This window comes from Schistosoma mansoni, assembly GCF_000237925.1.
Source record: "Schistosoma mansoni, WGS project CABG00000000 data, chromosome 5 unplaced supercontig 0198, strain Puerto Rico, whole genome shotgun sequence".
Taxonomy (NCBI): Eukaryota; Metazoa; Platyhelminthes; class Trematoda; order Strigeidida; family Schistosomatidae; genus Schistosoma; species Schistosoma mansoni.
In genome coordinates this window covers 10,023-28,499 of record NW_017386019.1, presented here as the reverse complement: position 1 = coordinate 28,499, position 18,477 = coordinate 10,023, and the positions used below count along the sequence as shown (strand labels likewise).

Here is an 18,477-nt window from a genome sequence, read left to right as displayed (position 1 = left end):
ATTGTGTTGAATGACTTCATAGTTTCTTACGTAGCGTAATGTTGTAATGAAAACTACATTTAATTTGTTACGTAATCTTTAGGAAAATCCTTTTTTTTGGTGACAAAATAGTCGTTGTTTTTAAATCTTTCCTTTATTTAGTTTAAATCAATTCTCATTACATAATAAGAAATTATCTAAATCTGTTCAATTTTTAAATCATACTGATAAACAACTGAAATCTTCTTATTTGAACTCATCTATATTATCCATTACAAATGATCTATTCACTAGTGATAGTAATAATAATAATAATACGATCACGGAGAAATATTTGGCACATCGTAATATGTCTAGGTAAGTATAATCTGTTTTGGGTTTACTCATTCATTTATATATTTTATGATTGAGTATACTATGTGCATACTGTGCGTATTGCCTCGATATAGCCTAAATTCACAAGCTTGGTAAGCAAAGATGGATAGTGGTTAGCAGTGGAATCAAGGACGCGCATGGATAACATGATGGCGTTTGAAGCGAAAGGTACTGGGTTCGAGTCTCAGAGTGAACATCAACTGTGAGATGCAGGTACATCCAGCTGACGAGTTCCAAATAGGACGAAACGCGCGTCAAACTGGATTCCACTGTTAGCCACTATCCATCACGGCTTATAATAAATATAATTATTACTCTTTTTTCATAACCATATTTATACCCAGCTCAGAGAACAAAACTTTATGAAAAACATTGAATATCAGAATGTCAAGTTTGACTATAGCTTGTGATTACAATGTGTTCATATTTAGAAGAAAATAAACCCTAGGTGAATCTCTGTTTATGTGAATTTTTTAAGCAATATGAAATAAAAATTGGAAAGAGATTAGGAAGTATTTGTATACTGATCAGTTTAACAGTACAGTGTTCAATATGGTTCTTTCAAACACCACTTAAGAAACAACATAAGTTGTAATCATGGAGTAGAAGATTTCATACTAAACTAACTACCAGTTATTTAAAATATTAATTACTAATTCAGTCCTTAATAATGAGATCCGCTAAACATGTTTATTACTCTTTATTCCGTATTTCTCGTTGATGCGACAAACCCAAGGACTATTTATCACTTGCAACCAAATGCCCTGGTATGGCCGAGAGTGAGGAGAGTCCACTCTCCCTCTCCAAATGCTCTCATATGGCCACACCTATACAACCTCTGCCAAGGAATTCCTACTCACTGCCTTCTCGTGGCATCACTGTTGTTTACGAAATTGAGAGAACGAAAAGCGAATGTCCGGCGCTTTAACCGGGTTGGTGAACACGGTGAGTCCACCTAGGGGAGTTGGAAAACCCTGATTCCAAACCAATGGTGCACATGGGCTCCAGTATCCTGAAGGAACGAATGGCGTACGAATCAATCGTTGATCACCGGCTACCATGGGACTGCATCTTCTCACGATGCTCCACTGCCTTGTGGATCAGATCTTTCGGTCAAAGGCTCCGGGTGTGGCCCTCTAAGAAGGCCACCTACTTCAGTTTGGGTACCTGGGCAGTATCACAGCCCTCACACAAATCAAATGAGATTTGTGTGGCGCATATATATCTGATGCCTCTTTGTATCAATATTTATGTGTTTAAATAAAATAAAATTTATCACTTAGTTTATATTCATTGCTTTTCTTATATGATGCCTCTTACTCTCTATTTCATTTTTCATTCATTCCTAAACAGTTCTTTGAAATGGTCATGGCCTTTTAAATGGTAGGTAAATTTATTTGTCCATTTTGCAGAATTACACTCTATTCTACCAGTAGTGTTTTATATTTATTAATAGAAAACTAAAGTATGAATGAACTGAATTCTGTATGATGTATTAAATACTTGCATATTTGTAAGTATTCGATTTTCAAAGCTGGAATATACATTTACAACTGATGCGTTAACCCAATCAGACATAGGTCAAATGATATGTGAGAGCTGCTAAAGGGCACATACTACTAGTCAAAATCAAACTTATCTTTCTGAGAAAATAGATGTATCTTGTTTGTTAAAAAGCTGGCTTGATTTTTTAAAATAAAGATAGATGTTTATTTATGAGTTATGCATATAATTTCTTCATCCCGTTAAGTAATTTATGCTTTTTAGTTACTTTTGATTTGCTCTCTAATAGTTTGTTGTGCACTAGCGTAAAGGAAGAGTGTATGTTAGTACTTACTTACCCCTGTTGCCCCTCGTGGAGGAGCATAGGCCGCCCACCAGCATTCTCCATCCAACCCTGTCCTGGGCAATCCTTTGCAGTTCTTTACAGTTGTCATTCATCGTTTTCATATCTGCTTTTATTTCCCGACGTAATGTGTTCTTTGGCCTTCCACTTTTTCGCTTCCCTTCACCATTCCAAGTTAGGGATTGCCTCGTGATGCAGTTTGGTGATTTCCTCAATGTATGTCCGATCCTTTTCCAACATATTTTCTCAATTCCCTCTTCAGCTGGAAGCTGGTTTGTTTTCTCCCATAAAACACTGTTGCTGATAATATCCGGCCAGTGAATGTTGAGTATTTTGCCTGGACAACTGTCTATAAATACTTTTACCTTCTTGATGATGGATTTAGTAGTTCTCCACGTTTCAGCTCCGTACAATAGAACTGTCTTGACGTTCGTATTGAAGATTCACACTTTAAAATTAGTTGACAGTTGTTTTGAGCCCCGTTGTATGTCAGTACCAGACTCGAAAAACCACAGCGTGTAGTAATAAAAGTAATCACCTTGTTCAGTACCTTGACTTTAATTATAATAAAGAATTTTTGATACGACATGTACTCTATGCCAATAAATTCCTCGTTAATGACGTTCTACATCTCATCTATATGGGATGAATGAATTTTTTCAATGTGATTGCCTTTAAATTCTTCAAAGAATAGACAAAACTATAAAAATATTAACTGTAGTGGTAATTACATTACATTTTGAATGATTTAACTACGTGAAAAGTTGTAAGTCGTCATTGTTGCTTAAATCCAGGCGGATCATCAGAAAATTTGTTACAGTATTTACGAAGTTTGAAATTGAAAGGCTCTGAAGTTTGAACATAGCACTAGAAGTTAGATTATACATTTAGAAATACTGTAAATGGTGAGTAGTTGCCTTAAGTTCAAAAAATAAATCGAATAAGTTTTTACTGTCTACAAGGATGATTAATGTGGTTCAATAGCTTAAAGCCTACTAACAATACCATATTTGTACGTCTCTGTATGTCAGATTTTGATATTCAACTGAATTGGGAACTATTCCGCACCTTTTGATGTTATATGGTTGTTGGTGGTTGATAGGAAGCTCCACCTACCTATGTTTCGTTCTGATTGACATCGATCATCAAGACGTATCCACAATCTTGTAAAAACTGATGCTCTTTGTGGGATTCGAAACTCTATTACTCAGTTTCGTATTCTGAAAATTCACTATCCAACTATTTGAATGGCTATTGAATTCCAGCGTAACTGAAGTATTTGCAAGTAAATGATCAATGAATAGTAATCATTGTTATGTTAGTTTAGCCCTCTTATTCTGATCAGGTTCTGTCGATCAAGTTACAATGTTGCCTCCAGTCTAAATGACCCAGCAGCTAATGTGCAGTATTTTGACGTTAGGTAGTTTGAGGTTGTTCCTTGAAGATTTTAGATACACCTTGCTGACGAATTCCAACTAATACGTAACCCTAAGGCTGTGGTTTTCGTGATAAATACCTCCAATCACTTGACATCCCGATATATTCCTCGTGATGTTTAGCCATTTAGTCTTCTGGGAATATTGCAATTCTACTAATAGACCTACACCATCATTAATAATTAGATAAACATTACTTTCCAGTGATTAGTCATATATATATATATATAGTAAAGTTCTATATTATTTGTTTACGGAATGTACATTTACGTCTTAGAGTTCTTTTGTTTTAATGAATGTAGATCTTGTGCAAATTTTCAGGCCTAAAAATTATTAATTCTAGTATTAGAAGGGGGTATTGTGGAGATTTTAGTAGTTTTTTATATAGTTGAAATCATGAGTCAATTGAAGCTAGACTACCATGGAGAACCTGGAAGCACTGGACGGCCGTTTCATCCTATTGTAGGACTCCTCAGCAGTGCGCATCCACGATCCCACCTCGCAAGATTCGAACCCAGGACCTATCATTCTCGCGCGCGAGCACTCAATGTTTGGTTTAGTCGATTACAAATTTAAATAAGATTTTACGGCCGTCCAGTGCTTCCACCTTTTCCATGGTGGTGTAGCTTCAATTGACTATATAAAAAATTATTAAAATCTCCACAAAACCCCCTTCTGATAATGATCACATGCTCACTAGTGACTGACTCCATGGGGTATTTCTTGGAGTTCTAGTGAGAAGCAGTAACCAGTGGAGTTCAACCAAGTCTGTTGGGAGATATCAACTTACAGAAGACATTGGTGGATGTGTCACTCAATTTTGGTGGATCGATTGAAGTTAGACAGTAAGACCGTTGGATGCCAGCCAGCTCAGTGGTCTAGAAGTTAAGTGCTTGCGCGCGAAACTGTTAGGTCCTGGGTTTGAATCTCGTGAAGCAGGATCGTGGATGCGCGTTGCTTAGGAGTCCCACAATAGGACGGTGTTCTAGCTTCAATTGACTCAATTCTAGTACTGTTTAATAATTTCAAAATCTTGTTTTTTTTGCAATTCACTGCTTTTTTGTGATAACAGGAATCGATATAAAAGAGCACACTCAGCAGATCCATTAAAATTTACTGACGATAGTAAAAATGAAAATGGTAATCAAAATAAATTAACCGATCCATCAACAGCTTATATGTCGTTTGTTTATGGCATCACTGTTAGTGAATATATTCATTGGTATGTAATGAAGAAATCAAATAAACTATCACAACCTGGAGGATTATATTGTCCTATACATTCATCTATTCAGTTATGGGCTCCAGATTTAGTAAGTTTCATTGTAAAAAGAAATTTAACCCTGTCTGATTTTTTCATTATTATATTTACATAGAAGTTTTTAGCTACTTATATGCTATATAAGTAGAATGAAAATAATGTTGATAAGATTTTTACCAAACGATTAAGCTTTTTGTCATGGTTCGACATCAAGTTAAATCGAGAAATATGAAGCCCGAGACAATGTCTTTTTTATACAACTTGTAACCTTTGTAATTTTGAGAAGTTTATAATATTTTCGCCGAAGACTCCGTTTAAGGTAACATTACCTTTGAACCATCGTGACGGAGTACAGTGGGTTATAGTGTCTATTACAATTGTGTGTCAAGTCAAGTTACTATACGTCACAACAGCAAAAACAAATACATTTAGTTTATATCACTGTTTCAAGATAATGAATACATAGTAATATCATATATTTATATATACTTTGAGGACAATTACAAAACGTAAACTAATTTACAAACATGATCAAATTCTATCTATTTTTCCAGGATCGGTGGTTTGTGAAGATCATTGATTTGTATAGTTTACTTTGCAGAAGAATAATAAGTGAATAGTTATTGGGAAACAGGGAAACATTGAGACGTTGTCTTACCCCAGTATGGGACTCCTTAACAGAGTCTATGCATTACCTCCCTACCGGAGGTGACCTTTTAACCTTAACACTTCCGTGTCTATATACGATGTTTTACATTTCTTATTTCAAATCGCAATAATCCATTTTCATTTTCTGATGACATTTGTGCGTAACTGTCTCATATTCAACGTGGTTAGACTCTATTGGTTATATCGTCTCTTCAAAATTTAGGATTACTCTTGGGAATTAGCCACTAGTAGGCATATGATTTATTATGCATATAACAGTAGTTAGTTATTATAGTGAATTGTATAATATTACTGTTACTAGTGATCACAGAATTAGTTTTTTTTTGTTATGTTCTCTCTTTTCTATTTTTTTTCTTCAAATTAGCAATTTAAAGATATTCCTTCAACACTTTTTATTTCTACTGATCGTGTCCATTTATTGGAATTTCTTGGACGTGGCGCTTTTGGTTCGATATTTAAGGGTTCTATAAATAATTCACTTGCAACCAAACAACAACAACAAATAGGACGATTATCAAATAGAATTCCATTTAAAACAACCAATCAAGTAAACTGATGATTATGTGTTTGTGTGCGTATTTTTAACTTAATAGGTCGATTGTAACTCATTGACGATTCGACAGTGAACACTAGATTCTTAATAATTAGATCACTAGAGATAAACACGAAGCTGATCACTCGGTTAATACTTTATTGAACTACGTTACTAGATCAGATGATACACTCGACTCAGTTATCTGAACAACGAATATATATATATATATATTATGATATATATTATTATTATATTATATTATAGTATATTAACAAACATTGTAAAGTAGTGAACAAACTAAGTCAAGGTAGAGCTAGTTTTACAAACAAGGTTATCTATTATATTTGATATAACTGGTTATATATCTCTTCGCTTATCTACCTATCACTTTTATCTGAAACATCAAAATAAAATTCTGGTTGCATATCTCTAAGGTATCTCGTTATCGGACAAACAACTATTCATTAATCTCAGGTTTTCAATAGTTCTCTCACTCAAGTCGACTTTTGATCTTAATAGCATTTCACAATCTTCACAACCTCCATAATTAATTCTGATAAGTTGATATCTGCCTATCTATCGTATCATTTATCATACTTTTTAAATTATTTCTTGAATCATCTTCATTTTTATTCAATACCCTTATACTTGTGATGTATTTTATTGATTAACAATAACCGTATGATACGGAGGCGGGCCCTCCCCGCTCTCAACCGTACCAGGGCATTTTGGGGCAATCTTCAACACGACGTCTTCAAAACACTTTCGTCATTTTATAATTATGAAGAGAAAAAGAAAGAGAACGAAGCAACAAAGCTTCATTATTCTTAATACATAAATTTTCTTTTTTGCTGATTATCATCGAATGTTATATACTGGATTATTACAACACATTGAATTAATTGATAAACATATTGTTTATTTAGCCGGGTTTATGTTATTCGGCTTACATTTGCGTTCTAAGCAGAGATGGATGGTGACTAGCAATGGAATCCAAAACGCGTATTTCATTCTATTTAGGACTCTTCAGTCGGATGAACCTTCACCCCCAGAGTTGATGTTCACTCCAGGACTCTAATCCGGTACCGTTCTGTTTAAACTCTATCGCGTTTTCCGCTTAGCTACTGAACACCAATTCTGGGATGCAGGAACATCCAGCTGACGAGTCCCAAATAGGACGAAACACGTGTCCTGGATTCCCACTGCTAGCCACCATCCCCATCTCTGTTTCTAGTGCTTATGATTTAAAGGAATGTCGAGGCGATTCTCACACCATGCACATATAACTGATCAATTGCAGTCCCAATGTCACTCGTAGATACAAAGAATACCAAATGAATAAAATTTACACTGTTTTTGCTGAACAAGGTTCAATTGAATGAAAACTCATCTGGGGATAATCAATTTATTGTTTAATGCAAAATGACACAATGGTTTAGTAAAATGTGAAAATCGTACATTAAACACAATATCATTTGAACATTTTCTTTACGTTATCATTTACATACTACATCATTCGTCTAATTCTGTTGTTTTGTCTACTGCTCTTCGATTTCATTCTTTTCTCTTCATTTCAATCTTCTGTTAGCGGTCCTTCCACTTTTGATTGGTATTACATACTACTTGTTTCTGTCAACATAAGTAGCATACACCTCAATACCGCAGTTGAGCAAACTGAATTGCTTATTATTTTCTTATTTATTAAATGTATGTCTTTTCAAATTTTTCGCATTGATTTTAGTTCAATAACAATCGAGCCACAGATTTCATTCGTGAGGTAGCCGTAAAACTTTGTTCTCCTATTCATCCAAACTTAAATAGCAGTAGTAGTTATTGTATTCCTATGTTTAATTCTGTCAATTGTGAGCGTATCAATTTATCATCGTCAAAAGAGAAGTGTTCTACTTCGAATCTTTCCGATGCTTTGTTTCTATATCGTCAAGAGCAACGTAGATGGTTGCATAATCCAATTGAAGCCTGTTTAAATGCTTATCAGGTTGGTTGATTGGTTAAATTAATTAGTTGTTTGAATAATCTTACCATTTAACTAAGTACAGAATTTTTCACCAGTATAAGACTATGCTAGAGACCGAACCTACGACCTTTGGGTCTTACTCCACTAATAATCAACCTTTTGATGATTGGGTGGGCATCCAATAGATTTGAAAGACGGTTGTATGATATCGTGAAGTAGCTGAAGAGATAAATTGTAAGCAATTGAATGCCAAGTTGGTGGTCCAAAGGTTAAATGGTCTATACGAAACCTGAAACTCTCTTCGTCTGATTTCGAAGATGATGTCATGAGTGCACATTAATGTCGTCTTTTTTCCATTTAATGTATTGTTGAGAAATAAATACGTTTACTAAGAAATATTCTTCAATGATTTATCTTTCTGTCGTAACGAAAGATATAAATAAAATGACGGCAATTAATAACGCTATATAGTTGTATAAACTTGGCATGGAATTTTGGATGTACTACGAGTAGCTGTTAATGATTCTATTATCAAGAAGCTTAGATCACGAGTGCTTTCTAAGACTTGCTTATGAAAACGATGAATACATCAATCTAAAGAATTGTTCCTCTGGCCTTCAGATACTTTTCAGTTGTATTACTATATTGTCAACAGTCTGATTGAAATATTGACTCCAGATTTTCGGTAAATCTAAAGCATGAAGGACTTATTGGCCATGATAATAGTTAAGTTCAAGATTCATCAGTATCCGCCCCCAAATGCCCTGGTACGGCCGAGAGTGGGGAGAGTCCGCTCTCCCTCTCGAAATGCTCTCACATGGCCACGCGAATATATAGCCTCTGCCAGGGAAGTCATACTCACTGCCTCCTCGTGGCGGGGGTGTTGTTTACGAAAGTGAGAGGACGAAAAGCGAATTCCGGCGCTTTAACCGGGTTGGTGGACATGGAGGGTCCACTTAGGGGAGTTGGAAAATCCTGATACCGAACCAATGGTGCACATGGGCTCCAGGATCCTGATGGAACGAAAGGCGTATTAACCTATTGTTGGTCACCGGCTACCATGGGACTGCATCTCCTCACGATGCTCCTCTGCCTTGTGGATCAGATCTTTTGGTCAAAGGCTCCGGGTGTGGGCCTCTAAGAAAACCACCTGCTTCGGTTTGAGCACTTGGGTAGCATCACAGCCCTCACACAAATCGAATGAGATTTGTGAGGCGCATATTTATCTGGTGCTTTTTGTACCAATATTTATGTGTTTAAATAAATAAAATAAAAATCATTAGTATCCTATAGACCAGACTTAAAACTGTCAGTCTGAATTAAATATCAACTCTTTCTATTACTGTATTCGTACGTAGTCTTTTTAGACTCTCTATTCTAGTTTGTGATGTGAAGCAATGGAAACAATGTTTGTTATAATCATGAAAGAATCAACTTAAAAAATTAGTTTCAAGACGTTTTAAGATTGATTGTCATTTAACATCTAATCGATTCATTGAAGCAACAACTAATGTATTTGTTTGGTTTCTATGGCATTTAACATTTTTTAGTTGACAAAAAAACTTTTCTATTCTTTAAATATCCACAAGATTATTACATTGAACTCCAGGCTAATTACTTACATAATTTATTTCATTCATAGTAAGAAGAAGAATGGCTTATATGAACGTTTGATCTTATACTCAACAGTGTCTATAATATATAACTATTAGATGAACTGAAACAATGAATTAATGGAATTTAGAAATGTAAACCATTGAATACAGTCTGAATGATTTAAATGATAAGGGCTCACTTAAAGACTTTAAACATCTGATTAAGATCGTCAGGAGAATTATGAGTGCAAACTACTGAGATATCCTATATTGGTATGAGACTGCTGTTTAGTTCTTTGTGATTTTCAATGGTTGTTTAACTTGGATCAATTAGTGATGTAAATTATGGCGCTGAAAGTACTAATAAACAACGTGTTAAAAATTGAAATACTTGTCCGGTTCATAATTAAAATAATCTCAGAAATGAAAATATCAATAATGTATATATATAATATTTTCTACATATTTGGCGCCCGATTCCTGTCAAACTGATTACTCACGTTCTATTGAATGTTCAAATAAACCTGTCCAAATCACCATAATACTAACAACATTCACCAGTGAATATTATTTACGTATGAACAATATCGTTCTCGTTATCTCTAAAAACTTTAGAAATAAATTATTTTAACAATAAATGTATTCTGATAATAATCAACATATGCTCACTAGTGACTGGCTTCATGAGGTATTTCCTTGAGTTCTAGTGAGAACCAGTGACCAGTGGAGTCCAACCAGGTCTGTTGTGAGGTAGTAACTCACTGAAGACATTGGTGGATGTGTCGCTCAATTTCGTGGATTGGTTGAAGTTAGACATTAACACCGTTAGATGCTGACCGGCTCAGTGGTCTAGTGGTTAAGCGCTTGCGCGCGAAACTGATAGGTCCTGTGTTCGAATCTCGCGAGGCGGGATCGTGGATGCGCACTACTGAGGAGGAGTCTCATTATAGGATGAAACGGCCATCCAGTTCTTCCAGGTTTCTCATGGTGGTCTAGCTTCAATTGATTCATCATCTCAACTATATAAGATAAATTTAGTGTCTATTTGTCTATTATCTTTTTTTTTCTCTCTTTCTCTCTCAAATAGGAAATTCGAGCTGAATTAAATATCTTGTTACCAATTACAAGAAACTCATTGTATTCCGATCAGTATTCTTTTTCATCATCAACATCATCATCTTTATTATATCATAAGAGTAAACGTACTAACCGATTATGTAATAGTTATAGTTTCCATGAGAAACGATCTAATCAAAGTTGTTTTAATAAATGTTTACAAAAGAATCAATCAAAAGATTCGAATAGTAATGTCAAGACAAATAATATGAGTAATAATAACTTACTTATATGTTATGGAATTATATATCCTAATCCTATTGGATTTCTAATGCCATTAATACCATTAGGCAATTTATCGGATTATTTCACTTCCCTATTAACATCATATCAAGATTTATTAAAGACAACAGTGAATACATTGGAAATATCCTCAGCAACAACCAATTGTATGAATGAATTATTTATTAATCATCCATTACATCCAATCACTATGATGTTAATTATTAATCAGGTAAGATTTCGTTTTATTTTATTATTGGATCATGGTGTTACATGATTTAAGGTTGTTAACTAGATAGGTACAGATATCGTTTTTGTACTTGATGTGTAAATCATCAGCATACGTTGTACGTTAAGGGATATAATTGCCTTGTAATTTGTAGCCGAGTAGATGCCCAGTTAATTTTTGAAGTGATAAGACCGCCAATCAGAGAGCAGCGAGTTATCGAATGGAATAGTGACACACGAAAACCGTACGAGCAGTCTAGAGTACTCGTCGGTTTTGTTTCTGCCTAGCGCAGTCAGTTAAGTCCAGAACAGCCTCTGTGGTATGAATCATTATATTTTAAACATACTGAGTTTATATACCAAACAGACTGACCACATCGTACCATAAAATAGCAAATAACATTTGTACAAGATTTAGCTAAGTGTGGCTGTGAATAAGGGGAACAGTAATCAATAGACGGGGTGTAATTCATAAATAATAAATCGTATAATATTAGTCTATAGGTCAAAATAAAGCTCATGATGAGGGGAACATGAATATAAGTAGTTTAGTTATTTAGCAATTATACAATAAAAAATATATGCATAATATTGGTCCATAAATAGATCCCAAAGTTACCATTCATCATTCTTATCGGGATATAACAAAAACTGAATAAAATTTGATCATAAAATGTATTTATATTCTGAAAGCATTGTACACGATAAATATATAACGTAAAGAACAATTTATGAAAATAATACAGCGTTAAACAGCCTTTTATTCTTAACATCAGGTGTATTAGATGTCATTCATTTCAAATCATGCTTACTCTATGTCATTACTTTGTGTGCCCCCAAATGCCCTGATACGGCCGAGAGTTGGGAAAGTCAGCCCTCCCTCTCGAATTGCTTTCACATGGCCACGCGTATATAGCCTCTGACAGGGAAGTCTTATTCGTGGCGGAGTTGTTGCTTACGAAATTGAGAGGACGAAAAGCGAGTGCCCAGCGCTTTAACCGTGTTGATGGACACGGAAAGTCCACCTAGGGGAGTTGGAAAACCCTGATTTCAAACCAATGGTGCACATGGGCTCCAGTGTCCTGAGGGAAAAAATGGTGTATGAATCAATCGTTGGTCACCGGCTACCATGGGACTGCATCACCTTACGATGCTCCACTGCCTTGTGGATCGGATATTTAAGTCAAAGACTCGGGGTGTGGCCCCCTTTGAAAACCACCTGCTTCAGTTTGGACACCCGGGTAGTATCACAGCCCTCACACAAATCAAATGAGATTTGTGTGGCGTATATATATCTGGTGCTCCTTTGTACCAATATTCATGTGTTTAAATCAATAAATTACTCTATGTAACATCATTCAGTCAAGGAGTTGAAATCTGATCATTAATATTTCAAGCTTCATTCGATTTTATCATTATTATACAAAACTAAACATAGTAATTATCTCATTTTTCCAATTTATACTTATCACATTCATTTATTAGGCTACACAGATTAAAGTAGTCAGAATTTTCTGGAAACTCATTAAATGATCAAGTCATATTACACTAACTAGTAACACATCACAATTTTTTTCTCGAATTATGATTCTTTCAGGTAGCTAAAGGACTTGCATATCTTCACTCTTTATCTATTGTTCATCGTGATGTAAAATCGGAAAATATATTAATTTGGTCAATACCACTACCTTCTACAATGATGATGATGGCGTCATCAACATTGGGGTTGAATGATCAAAATCCATCTAAAGTACATATTGTACTAACTGATTATGGTGTAAGTCGATTCATGAGTGTACGTGACGATGATGAAGGTGATAATGGATGCAGAGGATATGTTGGTACACCTGGTTATATGGCCCCTGAGATTTTAGACTATATAGGTGAACAAACATATACTTCAAAGGTTTGTTTAAAGAAAAATACGTGAAAATTTTCTCAATGATATACATACAGTGGTACATTTTCTTTCATTCATACTTATTATAACATGAGTTTTTATCAAGACATTAGTTACACACTTCCAACTTAGTATTTCAAATAAATATATAAAAGATAAGGGCTTCCTTATAACAAGTTACAAATGGGAAGTGAAGTTTAAAATAAAGTACAAAGGGATCTAAAAGTCATCTCAAAAGATTAGTTACTCTTCACACTATACATATTACTTTCTGAAGATCTGTCGCAGCTCGAAAACAACGCAGTGATAACATCTCAAACTATCTAGCTGGATGACAAGGGTTCAAATCTCACAAAGAGCATTTGTCCCTTTAAGATTACAGATATGCCTCTGGAACCATTACCTTCTAACGTTTCATACCAATCGTCTCTGTGCTTTGTCTATATATGCCCAACCACCGCCTACCTGGATGGGCGATGCTGTCTCGTGTAGGAATAGACTGGAAGAAAGCTAGGGGCGGTCAAACTAAAAGATTGTGTCAGTCGATAAAGTTATTGACAATTTGATTGTGCCATATTCATAGGCGTAGACTACCTGGTTAGGGTCCACGTAACGATTGTAACTTCGAATGACATGACTCAAAATCGTTTTGCAGTGGCACAGGTGTACTCATTATTTGTCTCCCTCCGAATTCTGAGCTTTCTAAATTCTGCATAAATTCTGAGATTTACCCTGACAATTTCGTCTCTTTATGCTTGTATAGTATGAGAACTTGAACCGATGTACATACGTACCACGTTCTACGCTGCAACTGACTGACTGAATGCATTGTGATAGTGTGTGTACTAGCTATATATAAATCCGTTATTAGAATGTTCATTAAATGTATTCATAAAGTAATAACTGCTTTTACAGTCTCTCAATGCCTTTGAATCAGTTAGAAACCTAAGACATTGTTTCATATTGTGAATACACCACAAATTGCCTCCAAAATATATCCCTCCCGTCAGATTTTTCCATTTAATTATTACTCCATTGTTTTTGTTTCCCTTTATTTTACTCTATATAGGTTGATATTTATGCTATGGGAATTTTATTATGTGAAATGATTCAATTAGAACAACCGTACAAAAAATTATCATCGTCATTTTATCGTTTAGCTCAACAAGTTATTTCAGGTGTACGTCCTGATATTCCACAGCATGTATGTTTTTCTATTTTAAATTGAATTTTTTTTATTATTTCATAAGTAAAATAGAAGTAGATAGTGAGTGATCTGAATTAATCCATCAGTAATATCTTTCAGTCTGACAAGTTCGGATCTCAATGAGTAAAATCAGTTTTCTTCAAGAGTAGCGGCTAACTCAAGTTCATGAAGTCATAGACCGTAGAACCAACTGATATGTATTTATAGGTGTAGACCACGTGATCCAAGGTTGACGCGGTTATGGTAACCAATGGTTAAATAAACATTGATAAGAATTGGTTGAAGTGAATGAAATGCATCACCTCTGTGTCTTCCTTTAGATCTTGAATTTTACAAGTATTTTGTACCCTCTATTTCTGTCAGTTTATTCTTTCTAGAATAATATTTTCTATACTCAATAATTTGTAATGTCATTTATACTGTTACTACTTCTACTATCCTGACGTTCATCTCTATGACAACATTTTGATATTCTGGTGTTGGCGAGACTATTATTTATGGGCGACCTTTGAACGAATTTTAAGTGACCTCGAGAAATATTAGCCAATCAGAAGGCAGCCAGTATGGAATAAAAATATATCATACAATACCAAGGAATTAAAGTGGATACACGTCTTTTATATGGTCCAAAAACTTGTCAAGGTTAGAAAGAGCTTCAAAGGTTTCAAAATCGTAATGCATAAGGTAGAGGAACTCATCCATTTGACTCCTTAATACTCGGTCTCTGGAGCCACGGTAAGGTCACAAAAGCTCTCTCAGCCTCGACCACATAGCTTCCATATTGTTTGTATGTACTCCGGTTGTGTAAGTTTGTCATTTTTATTACGTATATATCCCTACAACACTCATACCTCTGAACAGCCAAAGCTTCAATAACATCTGCGAATATTGCAGCCAATTTTAGTGGGGCTTTTATTATACAGTTCGCGGCAATCATTATAATTTTCCTTAGTCACAATCTGGATCGAGAGAAAAAAGTTCTTATTCTAGCAGACTTTTTCCTCTAACATATATTACATCGAAAGATAACATCATAAGGGTAGTCTGCGCAAGGTCTACAGTCAATTGATTACCGCAATTACAAATGAAGGAACTTCCTATTAGTCCCATCTATTGTAGCCGCTTAATTGTCACGTTTTCTCTAAAATCGTCTGTGAACCGATTGTACATGAGCATCAGGTACTGAAATTAGCGCTTTAACCTTGAAATCCCTCAGACGCTTCTGATTGGCTCGTCCATAAATTATAGTCTCACCTCAACCACTTAACATAGACTGTTACCGTTAGCATTGTATTTAGTCATTTATATTAATAAGTTCTCTGAAAAACGTGTTATGTTGGATTTAATCAACAGTAAAAATGAACTAGATAAGTTTAACATTTGTTATTTCCTAGCAATCCATCAATTTAAATGGTTACTACTTTCATTAAAGAGGAACAAAAGCCAATCAGATATTGGCTAGTGTTCAGTTTGCAGTAATATCATTTAATTTAATTAATTTAATAGCTAACAATCATTGAAAGCACTGGATATCTATTTCATTTTAGTACGGGGCTCTTTAGTAATGCACTTTCGAAACCCCACAAAGGATCAAACTAATCACTCACTACGAAACTTATAGGTCTAGTATTTGTTAGCTTTCAATAATTGTCTAAGATTGATAGTTGAACATTAAATCATTCAGTTCCTTGAAACATCATATTGGTTAATGATCTGAATGACCAAAGTGTGTATACGTTATATACAACATTAGATCTGTTATACTGGATTCATTATTCCTACGCTACTTACAAACATGAAGCTTCAGTTCATATTTTCATTTCGGTTATTTTAAACTAGACAACATATATTTTAATTAAACATATAAAACTGAACTAATATTCCTAATCCGTGTACGTTTTGAACTCGTGATATCAATAGAATATTTTGTAATTTTCAATGCAATCCAGTATTGTCTATAACCTTGCTTGATTATTCGTCAATCCCTAATTATATATCCTTGTTAGACAGCCACTAACAGCCAGGACTCAGTAAACCGTCTTTTCATCTTGCTACAGAAATCTTCAGGATTGTGGGTCCCAATCCTCTTGGGAATCCGTCACAAAACCTTTAAGTCTCATACTGACTATTTAACCTTGAGATCAGAGAACTTTATTCGTATTCAAAAGATTCTACGTTGAGAACTGTATTTTATTGCTTAAAGTTCTGATGTTGACCAAAATAACATGACATTGATATGTTCAGATCTGTTATGATTTTGATTGTACTAAAAAATATTTTACTTCATTTTTTTTGTACTATTTAAACTTGTGTTCATTTTATCTCGGTTATTTATTTACATTAAACAAATGATTTACATTAAGTCAAGAAATATCAGAAATACAATTTTCTACCGGTTGAGATATCACCAAGTAATGTTTTTTATATAGTTGAGATCATGAGTCAATTAAAGCTAGATCACCATGGAAAACCTGGAAACACTGGACGGCTGTTTCGTCCTACTGTGGGACTCCTCATCAGCGCGCATCCACGACCCCGCCTCGTGAGATTCGAAGCCAAGACCTACCAGTCTCGAGCCAGAGCACTTGATCGATAGACCACTGAGCCGGCATCCAACGGTGCTAATGTCTACCTTCAACCAATCCAAGAAGTTGAGCAACCGTTCACTAATTGTCTTCAGTGAGTTGTTATCTCACAACAGACGTGGTTGAACTCCATTGGTTACTGCTTCTCACTAGAACTCCAGGAATTATCTCTTGAAGTCAGTCACTAGTGAGCATGTGATTATAATCAGGGGTTTTGTGGAGATTTCAGTATTCTTCATAGTTGAAATCATGAGTCGTGGATGCGCACTGCTGAGGAGTTCCACAATAGGACGAAACGGCCGTCCAGTGCTTCCAGGTTTTCCATGGTGGTCTAGCTTCAATTGACTCATGATTTCAACTATGAAAAATACTGAAATCTCCACAAAATTCCTTCTGAGTATACTGTTTGACAAATAAGTTACAATTATTAATTGATCTCATCTAGTCTCTCAACTAGACTTCTTTTTTTCTTTTGTCTTTATCATACCTTCAAATAATAGTTTATTAAACGTTGTCCTATTACATTAATCAATTTAATGACATATTGTTGGGCATCAGATTCAAATAGACGACCATCAGCTGAACAAATTGTACATTTAACTAATTCATATCAATTATCTACATCATTATCAAATGAAAGTATTACCAATGATTGTAATGATGATAATAAGAAGAAGGAAAAGAAGTCAAATTCATTATCAATTCATTATCAAAATAATTGTTTTAGTCATATTCAGTCGGTTCATTCAATTGATTTTTTGAAAGTTGTAACTTGTGCTATAATCGGTAAGTAATGCGTGATTATTTGAAAAATCGTACTCCTTCTGTTTGTTTGTTTCCAGGCTGATTGTTTAACAAGATTAAAGAAAAGGAAACAGGAGAACTTCTGTTTTCCCATGGGAGAATTTCGCCAAAAGGCAAGCTTCCACTCGAGGACTTCTGTTTTCTGTGATATGATTCATTTATTATTTTTTCAACACTTTCTACATTTGACCAAACTCATAATGCAAATAAGAAGAGTTAAATGAGCAAAAAGGCCTAAATGCAAAGTCGATCATAGGTGTAATATATCTTTGTATTACTGACTCAGACGACCACCTGTAGGCGGACTTTGAGTTGATGTATAAACAACGTCCTTTAAAAACATGCCTATTATTTGACCCTAAAAGGGTATATGAACTATTTAACGTTTGAAAGTTAAGCATTGCTTGTTTAGACTTGCTCAACCTATCAGGAATATATTAGATTTTTTTCTCAGTGATCTGTTATCTTTCTTTTATTCTTGTTTGTGTATAATCAGTTAGTTTTAATGAATAAGGGAGAAAATATTATTGACACATTGTCACATCTAGGAATCCTAGTAATATTAACTCTGTGAAGGAAAAGAAAAACTTCAGTGGAAAGTACAGTCATTTCATGTTTAAATGATTTGTGTACGCTTCAGTGGTATACAAATGAAATGACATAGTTGCTGAGATTTTCGACTTTTTTTTATGATTTTTTTAACTGTTCTTTTTAGAATACTTTTCTTAAATTGTGGATATAGTT

At 34.7% G+C, this 18,477-nt stretch overlaps 1 protein-coding gene across 1 annotated transcript in view; it reads left to right on the top strand.

The window, feature by feature from the left end:
* Positions 1–18,477, top strand: part of Smp_143400 (protein kinase) — a gene marked incomplete at both ends in the record, with an annotated part of 92,613 nt that overhangs the window by 66,400 nt on the left and 7,736 nt on the right. The window contains 8 exons of the mRNA XM_018791062.1: positions 142–336; positions 4,709–4,949; positions 5,931–6,113; positions 7,843–8,097; positions 10,759–11,241; positions 12,835–13,143; positions 14,207–14,341; positions 17,430–17,715. Coding sequence (XP_018645712.1) covers positions 142–336; positions 4,709–4,949; positions 5,931–6,113; positions 7,843–8,097; positions 10,759–11,241; positions 12,835–13,143; positions 14,207–14,341; positions 17,430–17,715 — 2,087 coding nt within the window. The remainder of the gene's footprint in view (positions 1–141; positions 337–4,708; positions 4,950–5,930; positions 6,114–7,842; positions 8,098–10,758; positions 11,242–12,834; positions 13,144–14,206; positions 14,342–17,429; positions 17,716–18,477) is intronic.